The sequence below is a fragment of the Entelurus aequoreus genome, linkage group LG26, assembly GCF_033978785.1.
Source record: "Entelurus aequoreus isolate RoL-2023_Sb linkage group LG26, RoL_Eaeq_v1.1, whole genome shotgun sequence".
Lineage (NCBI taxonomy): Eukaryota > Metazoa > Chordata > Actinopteri > Syngnathiformes > Syngnathidae > Entelurus > Entelurus aequoreus.
Window position 1 is genome coordinate 37,015,313 of NC_084756.1, and position 24,244 is coordinate 37,039,556.

General features: G+C 35.1%; 1 protein-coding gene across 1 annotated transcript in view; it reads left to right on the forward strand.

Moving 5' to 3' along the window:
* Positions 1-24,244, forward strand: part of LOC133643336 (protein MTSS 1-like) — a 117,480-nt gene that overhangs the window by 45,590 nt on the left and 47,646 nt on the right. Inside the window, exon 3 of the mRNA XM_062037823.1 lies at positions 1,690-1,763. Within this exon, the coding sequence (XP_061893807.1) occupies positions 1,690-1,763 (74 nt within the window). The remainder of the gene's footprint in view (positions 1-1,689; positions 1,764-24,244) is intronic.

Here is a 24,244-nt window from a genome sequence, read left to right on the forward strand (position 1 = left end):
TAGAATGACTAATCAAATGTTGTCCATTTAAAAGAAAGGAAAGGCAAAGTGCTAAAAAAAAACTATTAACCTTGTTTAAAGGCCTACTGAAATGAATTTTTTTTATTTAAAAGGGGATAGCAGATCCATTCTATGTGTCATACTTGATCATTTCGCGATATTGCCGTATTTTTGCTGAAAGGATTTAGTAGAGAACATCGACGATAAAGTTCGCAACTTTTGGTCGCTGATAAAAAAAAGCCTCGCCTGTACCGGAAGTAGCGTAACGTCACAGGTTAAAAGGCTCCTCACATTTCCCCATTGTTTACAATGCAGCGAGAGCGATTCGGACCGAGAAAGCGACGATTACCCCATTAATTTGAGCGAGGATGATAGATTTGTGGATGAGGAACGTGAGAGTGAAGGACTAGAGTGCAGTGCAGGACGTATCTTTTTTCGCTCTGACCGTAACTTAGGTACAAGCTGGCTCATTGGATTCCACACTTTCTCCTTTTTCTATTGTAGATCACAGATTTGTATTTTAAACCACCTCGGATACTATATCCTCTTGAAAATGAGAGTCGAGAACGCGAAATGGACATTCACAGTGACTTTTATCTCCACGACAATACATCGACGAAGCTCTTTAGCTACGGAGCTAACGTGATAGCATCGGGCTTAAATGCAGATAGAAACAAAAGAAATAAACCCCTGACTGGAAGGATAGACAGAAAATCAACAATACTATTAAACCATGGACATGTAACTACACGGTTAATGCTTTCCTGCCTGGCGAAGCTTAACAATGCTGTTGCTAACGACACCATTGAAGCTAACTTAGCTACAGGACCTCGTCAGAGCTATGATAAAAACATTTAGCGCTCCACCTACGCCAGCCCTCATCTGCTCATCAACACCCGTGCTCACCTGCGTTCCAGCGATTGACGGAGCGACGAAGGACTTCACCCGATCATAGATGCGGTCGGCAGCTAGCGTCGGATAGCGCGTCTGCTAACCAACTCAAAGTCCTCCTGGTTGTGTTGCTGTAGTCCGCCGCTAACACACCGATCCCACCTACAGCTTTCTTCTTTGCAGTCTTCATTGTTCATTAAACAAATTGCAAAAGATTCACCAACACAGATGTCCAGAATACTGTGGAATTTTGCGATGAAAACCGAGCTTTTTGTATTGGATTCAATGGTGTCCGAATACTTCCGTTTCAACCATCGACGTCACGCGCATACGTCATCATACATAGACGTTTTCAACCGGAAGTTTCGCGGGAAATTTAAAATGTCACTTTATAAGTTAACCCGGCCGTATTGGCATGTGTTGCAATGTTAAGATTTCATCATTGATATATAAACTATCAGACTGCGTGGTCGCTAGTAGTGGCTTTCAGTAGGCCTTTAAGTATAAAAAAAAAAGGTTGAAATAGCAGCAATAAAAACAAACAACAAAACACAAAATCTAATTTCCTCAAAAGGAAAGAAGCATTTAGTGATGTTTAAAAAGCCGCACACTGGAATATTGACTATTGATTAACTATTGGCCGTTTTAGCACTCTAATAGACTCAATGTGTAGAAGCCCTAATTTGTGATACAGCTCGTTACCTAAAATACGACAAATCATCTTTTACAACTCAGACCAAAGTTTCTGAGAATTAAAATTTGTGATTTTAACATGTGTTTTTTCTGTCTTTGGTTCAGGACGACAATCCTGGTGACAGGAGCCTTCCTGGATGCCTTTCAGAAGGTGGCCGACATGGCGATGGGAGCCAGAGGTAAAGACAACCGCACCTCTCTGCACGTGTGTGATTGTTTCATGCCAACACCACGTCCTTACTGTCAGCTTCAATAGTTGCAACATACGTTTGGCCTCCTCGGTGGTGTTCTTTTCTGTGTTGACCCTTTGTGAGGGCATCTGAGATCCAGTTCGCCCCAGATTTCTGGATGAAGAAGCCCTGCAGAAAAGCTCTTATCATTTACCCGTGCGTATCAATGTACAGCAGCACATGGCGCTCAGAGCTGCAGTCTCTCTGGGAATGTAAGACTGTTGCTATGATTATGTAAGAGCTGCTGGTGACTAGTGTATGACAGGGCAGGGAATCATGGCCGCTCCTTTTCTTGGTAGCAGCAGACGTGCTCTATCATGCCTGAATGTTCACGCTTGTCATAGGGGAAGAAGCAGTTGATTGACAGACAGGAAATGATCTCTCCCCGCGAAATGTGACGAGTTGTCCTTGGGCTCGATCTTATTTGTCGTAATTCTGCCAAGAAAGTCCGATCTTCTAGCTGTGAGGGATAGATAATAGGGATTATAATGTAGGGCTGGGCAGATAAATCCATATCAATATATATCGCAATAGACATGTAATCATATCAATATGAAATGTTTGATAAATACAGTGGTGGTCAAAAGTGTACATACACTTGTAAAGAACATAATGTCATGGCTGTCTTGAGTTTCCAATCATTTCTACAACTCTTATTTTTTTGTGATAGAGTGATTGGAGCACATACCGTATTTTTCGGACTATAAGTCACAGTTTTTTTCATAGTTTGGCCGGGGGTGCGACTTATACTCAGGAGCGACTTATGTGTGAAATGATTAACACATTACCGTGGAACAGGGGTCACCAACCTTTTTGAAACCAAGAGCTACTTCTTGGGTACTGATTAATGCGAAGGGCTACCAGTTTGATACACACTTAAATAAATTGCCAGAAATAGCCAATTTGCTCAATTTACCTTTAACTCTATGTTATTATTAATAATTAATGATATTTACACTTAATTGAACGGTTTAAAAGAGGAGAAAACACAAAAAAAATTACAATTAAATTTTGAAACATAGTTTATCTTCAATTTCGACTCTTTAAAATTCAAAATTCAACCGAAAAAAAGAAGAGAAAAACTTAAAAAAAGAATTTATGGAACATCATTAGTAATTTTTCCTGATTAAGATTAATTTTAGAATTTTGATGACATGTTTTAAATAGGTTAAAATCCAATCTACACTTTGTTAGAATATATAACAAATTGGACCAAACTATATTTCTAACAAAGACAAATCATTATTTCTTCTAGATTTTCCAGAACAAACATTTTAAAATAAATTCAAAAGACTTTGAAATAAGATTTAAATTTGATTCTACAGATTTTCTAGATTTGCCAGAATAATTTTTTTGAATTTTAATCATAATAAGTTTGAAGAAATATTTCACAAATATTCCTCGTCGAAAAAACAGAAGCTAAAATGAAGAATTAAATTAAAATGTATGTATTATTCTTTACAATAAAAAAAAAATTACTTGAACATTGATTTAAATTGTCAGGAAAGAAGAGGAAGGAATTTAAAAGGTAAAAAGGTATATGTGTTTAAAAATCCTAAAATCATTTTTAAGGTATTTTTTCCCTAAAATTGTCTTTCTGAAAGTTATAAGAAGCAAAGTAAAAAAATTAATGAATTTATTTAAACAAGTGAAGACCAAGTCTTTAAAATATTTTCTTGGATTTTCAAATTGTATTTGAGTTTTGTCTCTCTTAGAATTAAAAATGTTAGGCAAAGCGAGACCAGCTTGCTAGTAAATGAATAAAATTTAAAAAATAGAGGCAGCTCACTGGTAAGTGCTGCTATTTGAGCTATTTTTAGAACAGGCCGGCGGGCTACTCATCTGGTCCTTACGGGCTACCTGGTGCCCGCGGGCACCGCGTTGGTGACCCCTGCCGTAGAATATCAAATAATATTATTGATGTCATTCACGTAAGAGACTAGACGTATAAGATTTCATGGGATTTAGCGATTAGGAGTGACAGATTGTTTGGTAAACGTATAGCATGTTCTATATGTTAGTTATTTGAATGACTCTTACCATAATATGTTACGTTAACATACCAGGCACCTTCTCAGTTGGTTATTTATGCCTCATATAACGTACACTTATTCAGCCTGTTGTTCACTATTCTTTAGACATTTTAAATTGCCTTTCAAATGTCTATTCTTGGTGTTGGCTTTTATCAAATACATTTCCCCCAAAAATGCGACTTATACTGCAGTTCGACTTATATGTTTTTTTTCCTTCTTTATTATGCATTTTCGGCCGGTGCGACTTATACTCTGGAGTGACTTATACTCTGAAAAATACGGTACTTGTTGGTCACAAAAAACATTCATGAAGTTTGCTTCTTTGCAATGTTAATATTTGCTTACATGTCCCTTGGCAAGTTTACCTGCAATAAGGCGCTTTTGGTAGCCATCCACAAGCTTCTGCTGGCATTTTTGACCACTCCTCTTGACAAAATTGGTGCAGTTCAGCTAAATTTGTTGGTTTTCTGACATGGACTTGTTTCTTCAGCATTGTCCACACGTTTAAGTCAGGACTTTGGGAAGGCCATTCTAAAACCTTCAATCTAGCCTGATTTAGCCATTCCTTTACCACTTTTGACGTGTGTTTGGGGTCATTGTCCTGTTGGAACACCCAACTGCGCCCAAGACCCAACCTCCAGGCTGGTGATTTTAGCTTGTCCTGAAGAATTTGGAGGTAATCCTCCTTTTTCATTGTCTCATTTAAAGCAGCAGTTCCATTGGCAGCAAAACAGGCCCAGAGCATAATACTACCACCACCATGCTTGACGGTAGGGGTGGTGTTCCTGGGATTAAAGGCCTCACCTTTTCTCTTCCAAACATACTGCTGGGTATTGTGGCCAAACAGCTCCATTTTTGTTTCATCTGACATCACATGGACAAAGATAAGACCTTCTGGAGGAAAGTGCTGCCAATGGAAGTGGTGCTTTACAGAGAGTAAATGTCATATCAATATAAAATGTTCGATAAATGTCTTTTTTGGTCTGAAAAAACGTAGACGATAAAGCATGGTTGGTTGCATGAACAAAAGGACGGTCTGGTAAGCGGGCCAAACAGGAAGTGGTCGTGAAATGGGAGGGACACACTAAACAGCCAATCGCGTAACAGTATCAACCATCACTTTTGGTTGCACCATCTCGCTGGTGATTTTCTGTACAGAGCGGAATTAATTAAAAATGAATGCTGCAGAGAGCGAAGAAATAGTGAATAAAACAGGAAGTCACCTCCACAGTGTGGCAGTTTTTTGGATGTTTTTAAAAGGGACCATCGTCCTTCTCCACGCTCATCTCTTTTTTATCAACACACGTCCATTTTGTTACACTTTATTAGGCATTTCTTACATATTTTTTCATTTTTTTTTACCTTAAAGAGGTTATTGTTGAGTGTTAATTTTAGAATTTTGTTTACATTGACCGACTGTTTTCCATGCTTGTATTGATATTTAATTTACTTTCTGCCTTGATAGCTGAGGGGTTTATATTCAGAGGAAGGTTACATTTGAAGTAAAAATGTTAATCATATTTTTCTCCTGGTCCATATTTTCATAGGTCATAGAAAATATCAATTATCGATACCGACCATTATAAAAAACTTACATCGTGATTAGGGCTGCAACTAATAACTAATTTGATAATCGATTAAATTGTCGATTATTACTTCGATTAATCGATTAATAATCAGATAAAAGAGACAAACTACATTTCTATCCTTTCCAGTATTTTATTGGGGGGAAAAACCCAGCATACTGGCACCATACTTATTTTGATTATTGTTTCTCAGCTGTTTGTAAATGTTGCAGTTTATAAATAAAGGTTTATAAAAAAATAAAATAAATAAAAATAAAATTAAGTATTCTCTGCGCATGCGCATAGTATAGATCCAATGAATCGATGACTAAATTAATCGCCAACTATTTTTATAATCGAATTTAATCGATTAGTTTTGCAGCCCTAATCATGATACAGTTTTCAGCCATATTCCACAGCGCTATTAGAAAGGTATTTCAGAGTCTTCTGAATAATATCGTGAAGTGTGACGGTATCAAAAGAAAAATTAGTGAGTGTCACTTTTTCTGCCGTTTTAGCACTGTCTGTAAATAAACTAAATCTCCCAGAATCCTCTGCACAGCGTGGGAATGGCAAGGTGGGCGCGTGGAACGCCGTATAGGAAGTGAAGTTTGTTCGTACTTGTCATGGATAAAATTATTTGTTTTTTTGGACATTAAATCTGTCCATAACTGTTTGAGTTATGCTGCTAATAAACAAGCCCAGGCCAAAACATAACCTCTTTGGCGGAGGTAAGAAAGTCTGTGATCTGCCAAGCGACGCGCACCACTTTTGTTTCGAGCGTTTCCAAGGCGACACAGAGCCACGGTGGAAAATTATCCCCAAAACAACGTTCAGCGCGAGAAATACGAGTAAGCTAAAAAGCTACTTAATGCAGTCTCAATGAGTTTACATTATCAAAAGTTATATTATTAATAGGGATGTCCGATAATGGATTTTTGCCGATATCCGATATGCCGATATTGTCCAACTCTTTAATTACCGATATCAACCGATACCGATATCAACCGATATATACAGTCGTGGAATTAACACATTATTATGCCTAATTTGGACAACCAGGTATGGTGAAGATAAGGTACTTTTTAAAAAAATTAATCAAATAAAATAAGATAAATAAATTAAAAACATTTTCTTGAATAAAAAAGAAAGTAAAACAATATAAAAACGGTTACATAGAAACTAGTAATTAATGAAAATTTGTAAAATTAACTGTTAAAGGTTAGTATTATTAGTGGAGCAGCAGCACGCACAATCATGTGTGCTTACGGACTGTATCCCTTGCAGACTGTATTGATATATATTGATATATAATGTAGGAAGCAGAATATTAATAACAGAAAGAAACAACCCTTTTGTGTGAATGAGTGTAAATGGGGGAGGGAGGTTTTTTTTGGGTTGGTGCACTAATTGTAAGTGTATCTTGTGTTTTTTATGTGGATTTAATAAAAAACAAAAAAAAGGAAAAAAAACAAAAACGATACTGATAATAAAAAAAACGATACCGATAATTTCCGATATTACATTTTAACGCATTTATCGGCCGATAATATCGGCAGACCGATATTATCGGACATCTCTAATTATTAAGTTTACTTTTTGAGGAACAACATTTTGCAGACTGATATAAAAAATGGCCGCTGTAGAGGACATTGCATCCCATAACGTAAAAGTTGAAAGGCACTAAAGTGAACATTATTGTTGTTTACATTGTCACTTTAAAGACATCAATTTTACATATTTGCCTGAAACAGATGTTCCTGCACCATTTTTGCACTTAGAAATACTTGTTAGCAGTAAAAAAAAAACATGATTAGAACATTTTAGCATTATGTTTGTGTTCACTTGTGTTTTTATCCTAAATATTCCTGCCATTTTACACACTGGCATTCTTACCAAGCTTTTTTGTTTTGGACCTACCGCAATAATATCGCACCGTGGCCTTAATACCGTGATATCGTATCTTAAGATTTAATACCCCAACATCCCTAATAAATAACATAGGATATTTATAGGGGTCATAAATATCTTGAACACTGAACAGTGGAGGCTTTTTTTAATTGCGAATGTTCACACGAACACATTGACTTCAGGCACTTTCAGGTCACATTGCAGTTTGCACAACACTGGAGCACTTTCTGAAGAGATGTGGTCACCACTAAGTTTCACATCACAAGACGAATTCAGCCAACCCAAGGAAAATATGAAAGTAACCAAGATACTGAAAGTGCAAATTAAACAATAAAATGCCTGACTCGATACTGCAGAAGTGCAAAGACGGGGTTTTCTTTATTTTCATGACTATTTACATTGTCACGGCGGGAAGCGAGGGAAAATGACGTTAAACCAAGCGCTTGGCTCCGTTTAATCCGAGGGGAAATCTCCCGAGCAAAGTCTGTGTAGTTAGTCCGCCATGATTATCAAGCCAAACGACGCTAGTGCGCATGCGCCTTACTTCGTGTTGTCTAAAATGCATTAATAAATTATGTTTTTTTGGTAATGAAAAAATTAGACGGTATTACTAACCGTCGGGAATTTTATCACAAATTATCATTGTACCGTTTATTGTTACATCCCTCGTCCATTAACAAGTAAAAAGTCAAGGGCGGTCACGGCATGTTTGTGCCGCCGATGTGGGTCAATATATATATATATATATATATATATATATATATATATATATATATATATATATATATATATATATATGTATATATATATATATATATATATATATATATGTATGTATGTATGTATGTATGTATGTATGTATGTATGTATGTATGTATGTATGTATGTATGTATGTATGTATGTATGTATGTATGTATGTATATGTATATGTATATGTATATATATATGCATATATATATGCATGTATGTATGTATGTATGTATGTATGTATGTATGTATGTATGTATGTATGTATGTATGTATGTATGTATGTATGTATGTATGTATGTATGTATATATATATGTATGTATATGTATATATATATGTATGTATGTGTATGTATGTATATGTATATATATGTATGTATGTATATGTATATATATATATATATATATATATATATATATATATATATATATATATATATATATATGTATATGTATGTATATATATATATGTATATGTATGTATGTATATATATGTATGTACCGGTATATGTATGTATGTATATATATGTATGTATATATATGTATATATATATATATATGTGTATATATATGTATATATATATATATATATATGTGTATATATATGTATATATATATATATATGTGTATATATATATATATATATATATATATTAGGGCTGCAACAACTAATCGATTAATATCGATTATAAAAATAGTTGGCGATTAATTTAGTCATCGGTTCGTTGGATCTATGCTATGCGCATGCGCAGAGGCTACTTTTATTATTTTTTTTTTTACTAACCTTTATTTATAAACTGCAACATTTACAAACAGCTGAGAAACAATAATCTAAATAAGTATGTTGCCAGTATGCTGTTTTTTTTCAATAAAATACTGGAAAGTTTAGAAATGTAGTTTTGTTGGCAGACAGGATGAAGCAGCGCTTTTATTGTGAAGACAGGAACTGTGCAGTCGGTATTTAGAGTTTTGACGGCAGGTACGGCGCGGGAGTCTGTTAAAATAAAAAGTGTTTCTCGCCTTCCTGTCGGTCATTTTTTCTTAATAATGATCTGGCAGCAGCCAGCGTTATATCACAAGACCCTCGGGTGCCGTGAATGTCAATCAAGTGACCAAAGTGACGTCTGGGTTAGGTCTATTTTTTTACCCCCTGGCTGGCGATGGACTGACACACCCTCCGCCATCGACCGGTAGCTCGCGATGGACGTAATGGGCACCCCTGATGTAGGTGGCTAACCGCTGTCTTTCTGCCCCCCTCCCAACATGTCTGGTAAGACATTGTGTAGCAACATGGGGGTACAGAGTTTCTCTAGCTGCCTCTGTCAGATGGATTTGGATTGATTATACAGTCAAGGCAAGTAAACATGGCTGTAGGGTCCAATAAACAACATTGGCACAATGAAGTTCAGTGCTCTTTAAACAAAATCAGCCCGTTGACATGAAGGTCATCGCCCTCAAAAGTGGTCCGCACAGTTCAGTCCACCGCCATGGACGTTGTGTGCTAATACTGAGCTGGTTTAGCGCCGCTCGGAAATAGAACCATCGCCATCTGTTGACAGTTATTAAGTGTTAGTTGACATAATGGGGCCTTTACACATGTATATATGTTGACCAAGCACATTCCCCCACCTGTGTGTGTGTGTTCTTGTATTTCTACCCTTCCTGAGACATGAAGAAGGAAAAGTATCTTCCATATGAGGAGGTGTGAACAAGTGATGACATAAATCATGGTCCCAATAACATTGCATCTAATAGACAATGTCTCATTTGTGGTGACATCTATCTAAATGAGGGTGGTAAGTGCTCCCCCTCTGGCCAACATATGTAATAACAAGTGTGTGTAAGAAATTGGAATGTGCCCCCTTTGGCCAAAATTAATTAAAAAAAAAAAAAGTATATAGAGACATACTGTAATAACTTGAAGTAAATAAAAACTGAAGATTAAATTCAAAAAAATTAACTAAAAGCAGTCTTTTTCTCACAATGTGTCGACTTCTTTCTTCTAATATTGGGGACATTTTCTCATATTCTTTCTGTTTCTGTAATATTGCAATATTTTCTTGTAAAATCATTACTTTTTTATGTAAAATTATTACTTTTTAATTGCAAAATGGTGACATTTGTCACATAAAATTCTGACTTATCACAATATTTCAAATTTTTTTGTTCTTGTAAAATAGTGAACTTTTTTGTGTAAAATTCCGATAATTATTATAATATTGCCAACATTTTTAAGTTTTCTTATAAAATTGTGACTTGTCGAGTAAAATGACAACTCTTTTCATAAAATTGCCAATAGTTTAAGGTTTTTGCGACTGTTATTGAGTAAAATTCCAACTTTTATCATAATATTGCACAAATGTTCAGTTTTTCTTGTAACATTTTGACTTGCGTTGAGTAAAATGATGACTTTTATTATAATACTGCTGTTTAAAAAAAGGTAGAAAAGCGCTATACAAGTACAACCCATTTACCATTTACCATTTTACTTGTGAAATTGTGACCTTTTTCTTGTGAAATTCCAACTCATTTTTCACAACAAGCTTTTTTATATTTGCATAGTATGTATATATTATTAATGTTGTAAATACACTTCTTTATATATCTAGAAAGGCTGGTCTTAAAGAGGCATCTTTTTTTTGAGTAGAAGGTAACAAATACAAGTGTGTGGAGTTGGTGGAGTGTGTGTGTGTGTGTGTGTGTGTGTGTGTGTGTGTGTGTGTGTGTGTGTGTGTGTGTGTGTGTGTGTGTGTGTGTGTGTGTGTGTGTGTGTGTGTGTGTGTGTGTGTGTGTGTGTGTGTGTGTGTGTGTAAGGAATTGAAATGTGCCCCCTTTGGCCAAAATTAATTTTAAAAAAAATTATGTATATAGAGACATACTGTAATAACTTGCAGTAAATAAGAAACTGAAGATTACATTTTTTTTAAATAACTAAAAGCAGTCTTTTTCTCACAATGTGTCGACTTCTTTCTTATAAAATTGGGGACATTTTCTCATATTCTTTCTGTTTCTGTAATATTGCAATATTTTCTTGTAAAATGATGACTTTTTCATGTAAAATGATTACTTTTTAATTGCAAAATGGTGACATTTGTCACATAAAATTCTGACTTATCACAATATTTCCATTTTTTTTGTTCTTGTAAAATAGTGACATTTTTTGAGTAAAATGATGACTGTCATAATTTTGCCAAGTGAAATTACGATAATTATTATAATATTGCCAACATTTTTAAGTTTTCTTATAAAATTGTGACTTTTGTCGAGTAAAATGACTCTTTTCATAAAATTGCCAATAGTTTAAGGTTTTCTTGTAAAATTGCGACTGTTATTGAGTAAAATTCCAACTTTTATCATAATATTGCACAAATGTTCCGTTTTTCTTGTAACATTTTGACTTGTGTTGAGTAAAATGACGACTTTTATTATAATACTGCTGTTTTACTTGTGAAATTGTGACCTTTTTCTTGTGAAATTCCAACTCATTTTTCACAACAAGCTTTTTTATATTAGCATAGTATGTATATATTATTAATGTTGTAAATACACTTCTTTATATATCTAGAAAGGGTGGTCCCAAAGAGGCATCTTTTTTTTGAGTAGAAGGTAACAAATACGTGTGTGTGTGTGTGTGTGTGTGTGTGTGTGTGTGTGTGTGTGTGTGTGTGCGGACTAGCGCATATCGGCCAAAATTTAATTAAAAAAAAAATATATGTATAGACATACTGTAATAACTTGAAGTAAATAAACAAACAGAAAATTCAAAAATAAATAAACTAAAAGTACTCTTTTTCTCACCATGTGTCGACTTCTTTCTTATAAAATTGGGAACATTTTCTCATATTCTTTCTGTTTCTGTAATATTGCAATATTTTCTTGTAAAATTATTACTTTTTTATGTGAAATTATCACTTTTTAATTGCAAAAATTGTGACATTTGTCAAATACAATTCTGACTTATCACAATATTTCAAATTTGTTTGTTCTTGTAAAATAGTGAAATTGTTTGAGTGAAATGATGACTGTCATAATTTTGCCAAGTGAAATTCCAATTATTATTATAATATTGCCAACATTTTACAGTTTTCTTATAAAACTGACTTTTGTCGAGTAAAATTATGACTTTTTTATAAAATTTCCAAATTGCTTTTAAAATTGCGACTGTTATTGAGTAAAATTCCAACTTTTATCATAATATCGCACAAATGTTCAGTTTTTCTTGTAACATTTTGTCTTGCGTTGAGTAAAACGACAAATTTTATTATAACACTGCTAAAATTCTAAGCTTTTCTTGTGAAATTGTGACATTTTTCTTGTGAAATTCCAACTCATTTTTCACAACAAGCTTTTTTATATTTGCGTAGTATGTATATATTATTAATGTTGTAAATACACATCTTTATATATCTAGAAAGGCTGGTCCTAAAGAGGTAGGCATTATTCAGAGGTCTCAAGAAGGTAACAATTACAAATGTGTGTGTGTGTGTGTGTGTGTGTGTGTGTGTGTGCGTGTGTGTGTGCGTGTGTGTGTGTGTGTGTGTGTTTAGACAGCTGCCCACGCCTCCTCCATTCTCTCATACGCTACTTTAACTTGTCAGCTGCTCTGTGTGACTTAGTTCAATACACTTGAGCCAAATAAGACAACAGCTGATTTTAGCCAGGTCAACACTTTTTCCGCAAGCATTAACGGAGTTTTTCCTTGGATATTTTGGAGCCCAAGAAAGAAACATTCTCTGTTTGTGCCTCTGGCGCCACTGAAGAAAAAGGAAGTCATGAATTGTTAAGTTGCTACCAATTAGGGTGGATTTTATTCATTAGAACTTGTGTGTGCTTTCTAGTAAACTTGCCTTAAAAGTGGTCGATCGTCTGCTGCCATGCACATTTTCACACACACACACACACACACACACACACACACACACACACACACACACACACACACACACACACACACACACACACACACGCACACGCACACGCACACGCACACACGTCTTGTCCGCACGCTGAGCAAATAATGGCTGTGTTCCTTTCTTCACTTCAGAACACCCGCAGGGGAGAATATATGTGTGTATTTGAGACTTGGAACAGGTCAGGTGGGTCTCTGTGTGGGTTCAGTGTGTGGTTGCCGCGGTAACGCCCGTGTTGTAATCCCCCTGGTAGGATGGTTTGCTCTTTGCGAGCATTAACGGTATCAAAAGAGCCAAATGACCGTTAAAACTCACCCCATCCGTGTGCCGATGCTAAGCTCTAAATGTGATGAGCCAAAGAGGCAAATGGTAATGATCAGGCTTATGTTTGATTACTTCACTTTCCATCATTGCTTATGAAACACATTAAAATCCCAGGACAGCCCCAGAGAACAGACACTTGTGACTATTGCAATTCTCTCTTCACTCTTGTCAACAAGTCAACGCCAAAGAGACTTCAGACTTTAGACCAGAACCTATCACCCCCAGTCTTCATTGGCTTCCATCAACTTCCGCAATTAGTTTAAGATTTTAGTCCTGACTTCCCATGCGTTGCATGTTGGGGCCCCTCAGTACATCACTGACTTGCTATGCCCCTACTCTTCATGGCACAGCCTCTAGGTCTTCAGGCCAGGGTCTTCTAAAGATCCCCAAAACTCATTTTAAAAGCCGTGGAGACCTGGCTACAGCTCCCAGACTCTGGAACAACTTGCACCAGTCCCTCCCTGATCTTGACTAGGGATGATACTCGAAACCGGTTTTCCCGGTTGTTTGATAAGAAAAGAACCGAGTCCTCGGACTCGAATCCCTTTTCGAGAACCGGTACCCGTTTTCGAGACCACTATAGTAAAGGAAAAGAGTTGGTTCTTTATTCGAATCCCTCGGAACGAATCCCGTCTCGACCAGAAATGCTCCGTGTGACATCACAAAAAATGACGTCACGTAGCTCAGTCATTAGGCGCAGATAGCGAAAGCAGGAAAAACAATGGACCTCCAAGGTGTAATAAAGTTCAAAACAAAAGGTATAATCCAATGAATAACTTTACTGAGAGATTTGAGCAGGGTACAAAAACATGACGAACACTTTTACGACCAACCGGAAACATAGCAACCAGGCTAGCAACGCACCTCCTTTACGGCAGCTGTCGCAACGTTCTTAAAACAACCGCAGCACATACATATATATACAACACATCTCCCTTTTTTAACTTTTGTTTTTCTTTCCTTGTAAACAAAATCACACTGTATATGTGTTGTCTGTCTAATTATAAATAATGCAGACGAGGCGTGTTGGCTGATTTCTTGACGTTTACTTTCACAGCGTGCTCATAACATAACCTCATTCTTAGCTGCCGGGTGACGAGCAACAACACTTTTCGGGGCTACCGTGCATGCTCGTCACTCCCGTTGCATGCTGGGTAGTGTAGTTGTTATATTCCCTAGCTCATAACACCTTTCCCCCTATAAAGAAATAATGTTAACTCAAAGTGTATTTCTTTTTTTAGCATTGTAACCACATTTGCAAACAACTTTTCTCTTCATAGAATTGTCTTTCAATAAAGAAATGAAGTGCAAAAATGTCAAAGCATCATAACAAACAGTTATGTTCCAATAGCAGCAGAAGTGCACTTTTTGGAGAGCTGTATTATTTTCAGTTTTGTGCCCAAGGGACTGATTTTATTTAACACTATATTATTATTTATACACCTATAGTGATCACAGAGACAGGTTGTTTTTGTGTTACTGTATATATTTGTTTTTCTGAAAAATCCCACTTAATATACTTTGGGTAGCAACAGTCAATATTTATTTATTTTATTTTATTTTTTAAGGGGGGGGTAACAGTCAATATTTATTTATTAGATTAAATTGTTTTCTTATATAATAAAAGTGAGCTTGTGTTAAACCAAATATTGTGTGTTTTTTTTTCCATATACAACAACCTATCTGGACTCGATAAGAGAATCGATAAGGAATCGGTTCGATAAGAGGATTCGATAATAGGCTCGAACTCGATAATTTCTTATCAAACATCATCCCTAATCTTGACTCTGTTGACACTTTTAAGAAACATTTGAAAACGTCTCTTTGTAGTAAAGCTTTTAGTTAATGCACCTTTTAACGATCATTTTTAATCCACTTTGTACCCTTTTAATGATGTTGTCCCTGTTGTTTTAGTTGAATTGTTGTGAAGTTAGCATGTTTGTCTCATGTTTGTGAAGTTGTTTTAATTGATTTGTTGTTTTACTTCACCTATGTTTTGTACAGCGCTTTGTGATTGTATCTGTCAAAAGTGCTCAGTAAATAAAATGGATTTACTTACTTACTTACAGACAAGAAACAAAACAAAAAAATCCAGTAACGGAGTTTCAACATGTTGCCATAATCAGCTGATTTTTAATAACCAGTTCCGCTTCTTCCCCTCTGTGGCGCTCACACATGACTTTGTCGCCCCGGCAACCGAGGGAACAGTTGACGTCTTTGGCATCATGGGGCCTTCAAAGCTTAGACACATCACAAGAGGACCTGCTGAGGTGCTGACTCGCCGTAATGGAAGTTTCCTAAGGTCACTTGTATTTGCTAAAGGATGGTTGCACGTGTGATGGAACCCTCAATAAGTGTAGCAATAGAAGGAGACTGATGAGGACCACTGATGTTCATGTTGTCACTGTGGAAATGTTGTCCAAACAGACAGACAGATTTGTGTGGAACAACCTCGGAGCTCTACACACACTTATTTTCGTATTTGTGACCTTATTGAGACCGCCGAAAAATGCCTACCTCTTTAGGACCAGCCTTCCTACATATAAAAAGATGTGTATTTACAACATTAATAATATATACATACTATGCAAATATAAAAAAGCTTGTTGTGAAAAATGAGTTGGAATTTCACAAGAAAAAGGTCACATTTTCACAAGTAAAACTTAGAATTTTGGCATTTTTATAGTAAGTCGTAATTTTGCTCCACGCAAGTCAGAATTGTACAAGAAAAACTGAACATTTGTGCAATATTATGATAAAAGTTGGAATTTTACTCAATAACAGTCGCAATTTCACAAGAAAACCTTAAAATGTTGGCAGTTTTATGAAAGGAGTCGTCATTTTACTCGACAAAAGTGACAATTTTATAAGAAAACTTAAACATGTTGGCAATATTGTAATAATAATCGTCATTTTAGTTGGCAAAATGATGACAAAAGTCATAATTTTACTCAAAAAATGTCACTATTTTACAAGAAAAACAAAAAAACAAGTCAGAATTTTATATGACAAATTGCGATATTACAGAAACAGAAAGAATATGAGAAATTGTTCCCAACTTTATAAGAAAAAAGTCGACACATTGTGAGAAAAAGATTGCTTTTAGTTAATTTAAAAATTTTATTTATTGTTTGTAATTGGTTTTTAACCTTCATTATTTACTTCAAGTTATTACAGTATGTCTCCATATACACATTTGTTTTATTTTTTTGTATTCATTTTGGCCAAAGGGGGCACATTTCAATTTCTTACACACACTTGTTATTTCATATGTTGACCAGAGGAGGAGCACTTTTAAAACCGACACACAGTCAATTTGGAAAATCCCTTTCCGTATTAGGACCATGATTTCGGTCCTGACTTGTTCACACCTCCTCATATGGGAGGTACTTTTCCTTGTTGATGTCTCAAAAAGGGCAGAAATACAAGAACACACACACACACACACACACACACACACACACACACACACACACACACACACACACACACACACACACACACACACACACACACACACATTTTTATATTTGTGACCTTATTGAGACCGCTGAATAATGCCTACCTCTTTAGGACCAGCCTTTCTAGATATATAAAGAAGTGTATTTACAACATTAATAATATATACATACTATGCAAATATAAAAAAGCTTGTTGTGAAAAATGAGTTGGAATTTCACAAGAAAAAGGTCACATTTTCACAAGTAAATCTTAGAATTTTGTCATTTTTATAATAAGTTGTCGTTTTGCTCCACGCAAGTCAAAATTGTACAAGAAAAACTGAACATTTGTGCAATATTATGATAAAAGTTGGAATTTTACTCAATAACAGTCGCAATTTTACAAGAAAACCTTAAAATGTTGGCAATTTTATGAAAGGAGTCGTCATTTTACTCCACAAAAGTGACAATTTTATAAGAAAACTTAAACATGTTGGCAATATTGTAATAATGATCGTAATTTTACTTGGCAAAATGATGACAAAAGTCATAATTTTACTCAAAAAAATGTCACTATTTTACAAGAAAAACAAAAAAAATAAGTCAGAATTTTATATGACAAATTGCATTAATTAAATTTTACATAAAAAGTCATAATTTCACGAGAAAATATTGCAATATTACAGAAACAGAAAGAATATGAGAAATTGTTCCCAACTTTATAAGAAAAAAGTCGACACATTGTGAGAAAAAGATTGCTTTTAGTTCATTTAAAAATGTTATTTATTGTTTGTAATTGGTTTTTAACCTTCATTATTTACTTCAAGTTATTACAGTATGTCTCCATATACCAATTTATTTTATTTTTTGTATTCATTTTGGCCAAAGGGGGCGCATTTAAATTTCTTACACACACTTGTTATTTCATATGTTGACCGGAGGGGGAGCACTTTTAAAACCGACACAGTCAATTTGGAAAATCCCTTTCCGTATTAGGACCATGGTTTTGGTCCTGACTTGTTCACACCTCCTCATATGGGAGGTACTTTTCCTTGTTGATGTCTCAAAAAGGGCAGAAATACAAGAACACACACACACACACACACACACACACACACACACACACACACACACACACACGTTTTTGTATTTGTGACCTTATTGAGACCGCTGAATAATGCCTACCTCTTTAGGACCAGCCTTTCTACATATATAAAGAAGTGTATTTACAACATTAATAATATATACATACTATGCAAATATAAAAAAGCTTGTTGTGAAAAATGAGTTGGAATTTCACAAGAAAAATGTCACAATTTCACAAGTAAAACTTTGAATTTTGGCAGTATTATAATAAAAGTCGTCATTTTACTCAACTCAAGTCAAAATTGTGGAAGAAAAACTGAACATTTGTGCAATATTATGATAAAAGTTGAAATTTTACTCAATAACAGTCGCAATTTTACAAGAAAACCTTAAATGTTGGCAGTTTTATGAAAGGAGTCGTCATTTCACTCGACAAAAGTGACAATTTTATAAGAAAACTTAAACATGTTGGCAATATTGTAATGATAACCGTAATTTTACTTGGCAAAATGATGACAAAAGTCATAATTTTACTCAAAAAAATGTCACTATTTTACAAGAAAAACAAAAAAAATTGGCAATATTGCGATAAGTCAGAAATTTATATGACAATTGTCACTATTTTGCATTAAAAAGTCATAATTTTACAAATAAAAAAGGCATAATTTCATGAGAAAATATTGCAATATTACAGAAACAGAAAGAATATGAGAAATTGTTCCCAACTTTATAAGAAAAAAGTCGACACATTGTGAGAGACTGCTTTTAGTTCATTTTAAAATGTTTTATTTATTGTTTGTAATTGTTTTTTAATCTTCATTATTTACTTCAAGTTATCACAGTATGTCTCTACATACATATTTATTTTATTTTTTTATATTAATTTTGGCCAAAGGGGGCACATTTCAATTTCTTACACACACTTGTTATTTCATATGTTGACCAGAGGGGGAGCACTTTTAAAACCGACACACGGTCAATTTGAAAAAAATCCCTCCTTTTTGTGACCACCCTCATTTAGATAGATGTCACCAAATGAGACATTGTCTATTAGATGCAATGTTATTGGGACCATGATTTATGTCATCACTTGTTCACACCTCCTCATATGGGAGGTACTTTTCCTTGTTGATGTCTCAAAAAGGGCAGAAATACAAGAACACACACACACACACACACACACACTGTCCTTGAATGAGCCACATTATTAGCAACAGGAGAGCGATGCTGGAAAGTCTGGCTTCAGCCGACAAACTGAACAGTTTGTTCACTGTCTCTCAGGGAGGCCCGACTTTGGAAGTAGGAGGGAAATTATAAATGACTAGCACAGCTTATTTTCCTTTAACCTTTCCATAGAAAAAGAGTCCTGTGTCAAAACAAATAGTCCACTCTTGCCTTTTCCTTTATCGCCACTGTTTCTTCACTTGAACTGTGTGTGTGTACTTACTTACTGCACTAAAGTCCACTGTTATCTTTGTTTTATCCGCACTATAATGACTAGATCATCTACAATCCCACTTAGTACATCTCAAACCTCTTCAGCAAAGTGGGGAAAAGTCCTGTAGTGTCACTACTAGTGCTGTCTCCATACCAATATTTTGGTACTGGTACCAAAATGTATGTCAATACTTTTCGATACTTTTCTAATTAAAGGGGACCACAACAATGTCATTATTGGCTTTATTTGAACCAAAAATCTTAGGGTACATGAAACATGTTTATTATTCAGTGTTTCCCATAAACTGCCAAGATACCTGTGGCGGTGGGGGCGTGGCTATGGGCGTGGTCACCATGACATCATCGAGTAATTTGCATAATTTACTTCAATGATATGATTTTCTCCAAAAAGGCTCAAAAAATGTATACTTACTAATTAATAATAACAGTTTTGTTTTAAACGTCCATCCATCCATCCATTTTACAATATAATTACAACACTTTATGTACATATTTATATACAGATTTGAACAATAAGTTATTCACTGAAATATATTTATTAATTGTGGTTCTTACAAAAAATATATCTTATAAAATATAAAAGCTAAAATTACAGATGTCCGATAATATCGGCCTGCCGATATTATCGGCTGATAAATGCTTTAAAATGTAGTATCGGAAATTATCGGTATCGTTTTTTTTATTATCGGTATCGGTATCGTTTTTTTTTGTTTTTTTTTAATTAAATCAACATAAAAAACACAAGATACACTTACAATTAGTGCACCAACCCAAAAAAACTCCCTCCCCCATTTACACTCATTCACACAAAAGGGTTGTTTCTTTCTGTTATTAATATTCTGCTTCCTACATTATATATCAATACAGTCTGCAAGGGATACAGTCCGTAAGCACACATGATTGTGCGTGCTGCTGGTCCACTAATAGTACTAACCTTTAACAGTTAATTTTACTCATTTTCATTAATTACTAGTTTCTATGTAACTGTTTTTATATTGTTTTACTTTCTTTTGTATTCAAGAAAATGTTTTTAATTTATTTATCTTATTATTATTTTTTTTAAAAGGACCCTATCTTCACCATACCTGGTTGTCCAAATTAGGCATAATAATGTGTTAATTCCACGACTGTATATATCGGTATCGGTTGATATCGGTATCGGTAATTAAAGAGTTGGACAATATCGGATATCGGCAAAAAGCCATTATCGGACATCCCTAGCTAAAATGTCTCTTAAAGCTCTGCCCCTTTAATTAGTGCATACTAAATAATTTAACTTTAGCCTACTACTACAACCATATTATTTACCAGCAACATAAAGTGAAACAGAGGCAGAGGTGTCCTGCCACAGTCAGTAACAAATAAACAGAAAACAGTAGTGGTCAAATATAAATAAGGCAACAAGAGAAGTATCCTACACTTCTCTTTTGTAAAGTAAATCTGAACAGCCTATATGGGCATCTACATCAACTATATGATTTGCCTGAGAAGCTGGAAAGGACAAAAAAAAAAATATATATATATTTATATTTATTTTATTTTATTTTAATTTTTTTATTTGTGGCGGACGTAATTCTTTCGTGGCGGGCCGCCACAAATAAATGAATGTGTGGGAAACACTGTTATTGTAATTTAGTCCTTAAATGAAATAGTGAACATACTACACCGGGGGTCAGCAACCCGCGGCTCTTTAGCGCCGCCCTAATGGCTCCCTGGACCTCTTTCAGAGATGTGTGAAAATAGAAAAAGATGAAGAAAAAAACAAATTTTTTGTTTTGATATATTTTCTGTAGGAGAACAAACATGACACAAACCTTCCTAATTGTTAGAAATCCCACTGTTTATGTTATACATGCTTCACTGATGAGCGTATTTGGCAAGCACTGTTTTGTCCTACTAATTTCAGCGATCCTTGTACTCATCGTAGTTTGTTTACATGTACTCCTTCTTCGTCTCATTTTGTCCACCAAAGGTTTTATGCTGTGCGTGAATGCACAAAGGTGAACTTTGTTGATTTTATTGATTTGCTGGAGATTTGCGTCAGCCTGCGACACATAGTCATTTTGATAGTAGGCTAATATAGAGCAGGGGTCACCAACCTTTTTGAAAGCAAGAGCTACTTCTTGGGTACTGATTAATGCGAAGGGCTACCAGTTTGATACACACTTAAATAAATTGCCAGAAATAGCCAATTTGCTCAATTTACCTTTAACTCTATATTATTATTAATAATTAATGATGTTTACACTTAATTCAACGGTTTAAAAGAGGAGAAAACACGAAAAAAATGAAATTTACATTTTGAAACATAGTTTATCTTCAATTTCGACTCTTTAAAATTCAACCGAAAAAAAAAGAGAAAAACTAGCTAATTCGAATCTTTTTGAAAAAATAAAAAAATAATTTATGGAACATCATTAGTAATATTTCCTGATTAAGATTAATTTTAGAATTTTGATGACATGTTTTAAATAGGTTAAAATCCAATCTGCACTTTGTTAGAATATATAACAAATTGGACCAAGCTATATTTCTAACAAAGACAAATCATTATTTCTTCTAGATTTTCCAGAACAAAAATTTTAAAAGAAATTCAAAAGACTTTGAAATAAGATTTAAATTTGATACTACAGATTTTCTAGATTTGCCAGAATAATTTTTTTGAATTTTAATCATAATAAATTAGAAGAAATATTTCACAAATATTCTTCGTCGAAAAAACAGAAGCTAAAATGAAGAATTAAATTAAAATGTATTTATTATTCTTTACAATAAAAAAAAAAAATTTACTTGAACATTGATTTAAATTGTCAGGAAAGAAGAGGAAGGAATTTAAAAGGTAAAAAGGTATATGTGTTTAAAAATCCTAAAATAATTTTTAAGGTTGTATTTTTTCTCTAAAATTGTCTTTCTGAAAGTTATAAGAAGCAAAGTAAAAAAATTAATGAATTTATTTAAACAAGTGAAGACCAAGTCTTTAAAATATTTTCTTGGATTTTCAAATTCTATTTGAGTTTTGTCTCTCTTAGAATTAAAAATGTCGGGCAAAGCGAGACCAGCTTGCTAGTAAATAAATAAAATTTAAAAAATAGAGGCAGCTCACTGGTAAGTGCTGCTATTTGAGCTATTTTACGGGCTACCTGGTGCCCGCGGGCACCGCGTTGGTGACCCCTGATATAGACACTTACATCATGTGTTGCCTTTATTATAACACTTATATAAGGTTTTAATTTTTTGCGGCTCCAGACAGAGATTTTTTTTTTGTATTTTTGGTCAAATATGGCTAAGTTGAAAAGCCAGCATGTGTGATGGTATGGGGGTGTGTTAGTGCCCAAAGCATGGGTAACTTACACATCTGTGAAGGCACCATTAATGCTGAAAGGTACATACAGCTTTTGGAGCAACATATGTTGCCATCCAAGCAACGTTACCATGGACCCCTGCTTATTTCAACAAGACAATGCCAAGCCACGTGTTACATCAACGTGGCTTCATAGTAAAAGAGTGCGGGTACTAGACTGGCCTGCCCGTAGTCCAGACCTGTCTCCCATTGAAAATGTGTGAAGCCTAAAATAGCACAGGGGAGACCCCCGGACTGTTGAACAACTTAAGCTGTACATCAAGCAAGAATGGGAAAGAATTCCACCTGAGAAGCTTAAAAAATGTGTCTCCTCAGTTCCCAAACCTTTACTGAGTGTTGTTAAAAGGAAAGGCCATGTAACACAGTGGTGAACATGCCCTTTTCCAACTACTTTGGCACGTGTTGCAGCCATGAAATTCTAAGTTAATTATTTGCAAAAAAAAAAAAAAAAGTTTGTCTTTGTAGTGCATTCAACTGAATATGGCTTGAAAAGGATTTGCAAATCATTGTATTCTTTTTATATTTACATCTAACACAATTTCCCAACTCATATGGAAACGGGGTTTGTAATTAGACTCAAATATGCATGTACTGTACCAGTCTAAGTATGTAAGTCTCTAGCTGTGTGTCTAGCCTACTTATTTACCAGCGGCAACACGAGATCCTTTGCGAGCAGAAAGTGAACAAACACTGTTTAAACTGCCGCAAGTGCCAAACATGTTCTGTGTACCAGACAGGATTTGAACACGCTCGCAGAATGTCGCGTTACAGACGTCTGCGGTTCACTCTTGCAAGAACTGAGGGCCGTCAGTGCAACAGGGAGGGGAAAGTCAATAAAGCCAGCGCACCTTGCCACACCTCATTATACCCAGGGTTTGTGCTTTTGTCTCACATCAGTGGGAATGTGTCATACCTTAATGGCTGGGCATTGACCCGCCGAGGAGGCACAAAAGGACACAGGAGAGAGGAAGGACGGGAGCGGGAATGAAGAGCCAATTAAAGTAGCAGTAGTGTGGAAAAAAACAAGTTGACCTCATATGCTTATTTGTTTTTCATTGTATCCATTAAACCAGTGTTTTTCAACCTTTTTTGAGCCAAGGCACATTTTTTTGCGTTGAAAAAATGCGGAGGCACACCACCAACAGAAATCATAAATAACGAAACTCAGTTGACAGTAAAAAAGTCATCGCAATTGTTGGATATGACTTTAAAGCATAACCAAGCATGCATCACTATAGCTCTTGTCTCAAAGTAGGTGTACTGTCACCACCTGTCACATCACGCCCTGACTTATTTGGAGTTTTTTGCTGTTTTCCTGTGTAGTGTTTTACTTCTTGTCTTGCGCTGTTATTTTGGTGGCTTTTCCTCTTTTTTTGGTATTTTCCTGTAGCAGTTTCATGTCTTCCTTTGAGCGATATTTCCCACATCTACTTTGTTTTAGCAATTAAGAATATTTCCGTTGTTTTTATCCTTCTTTGTGTGGACATTGTTGATTGTCATGTCATGTTCGGATGTACTTTGTGGACGCCGTCTTTGCTCCACAGTAAGTCTTTGCTGTCGTCCAGCATTCTGTTTTTGTTTACTTTGTAGCCAG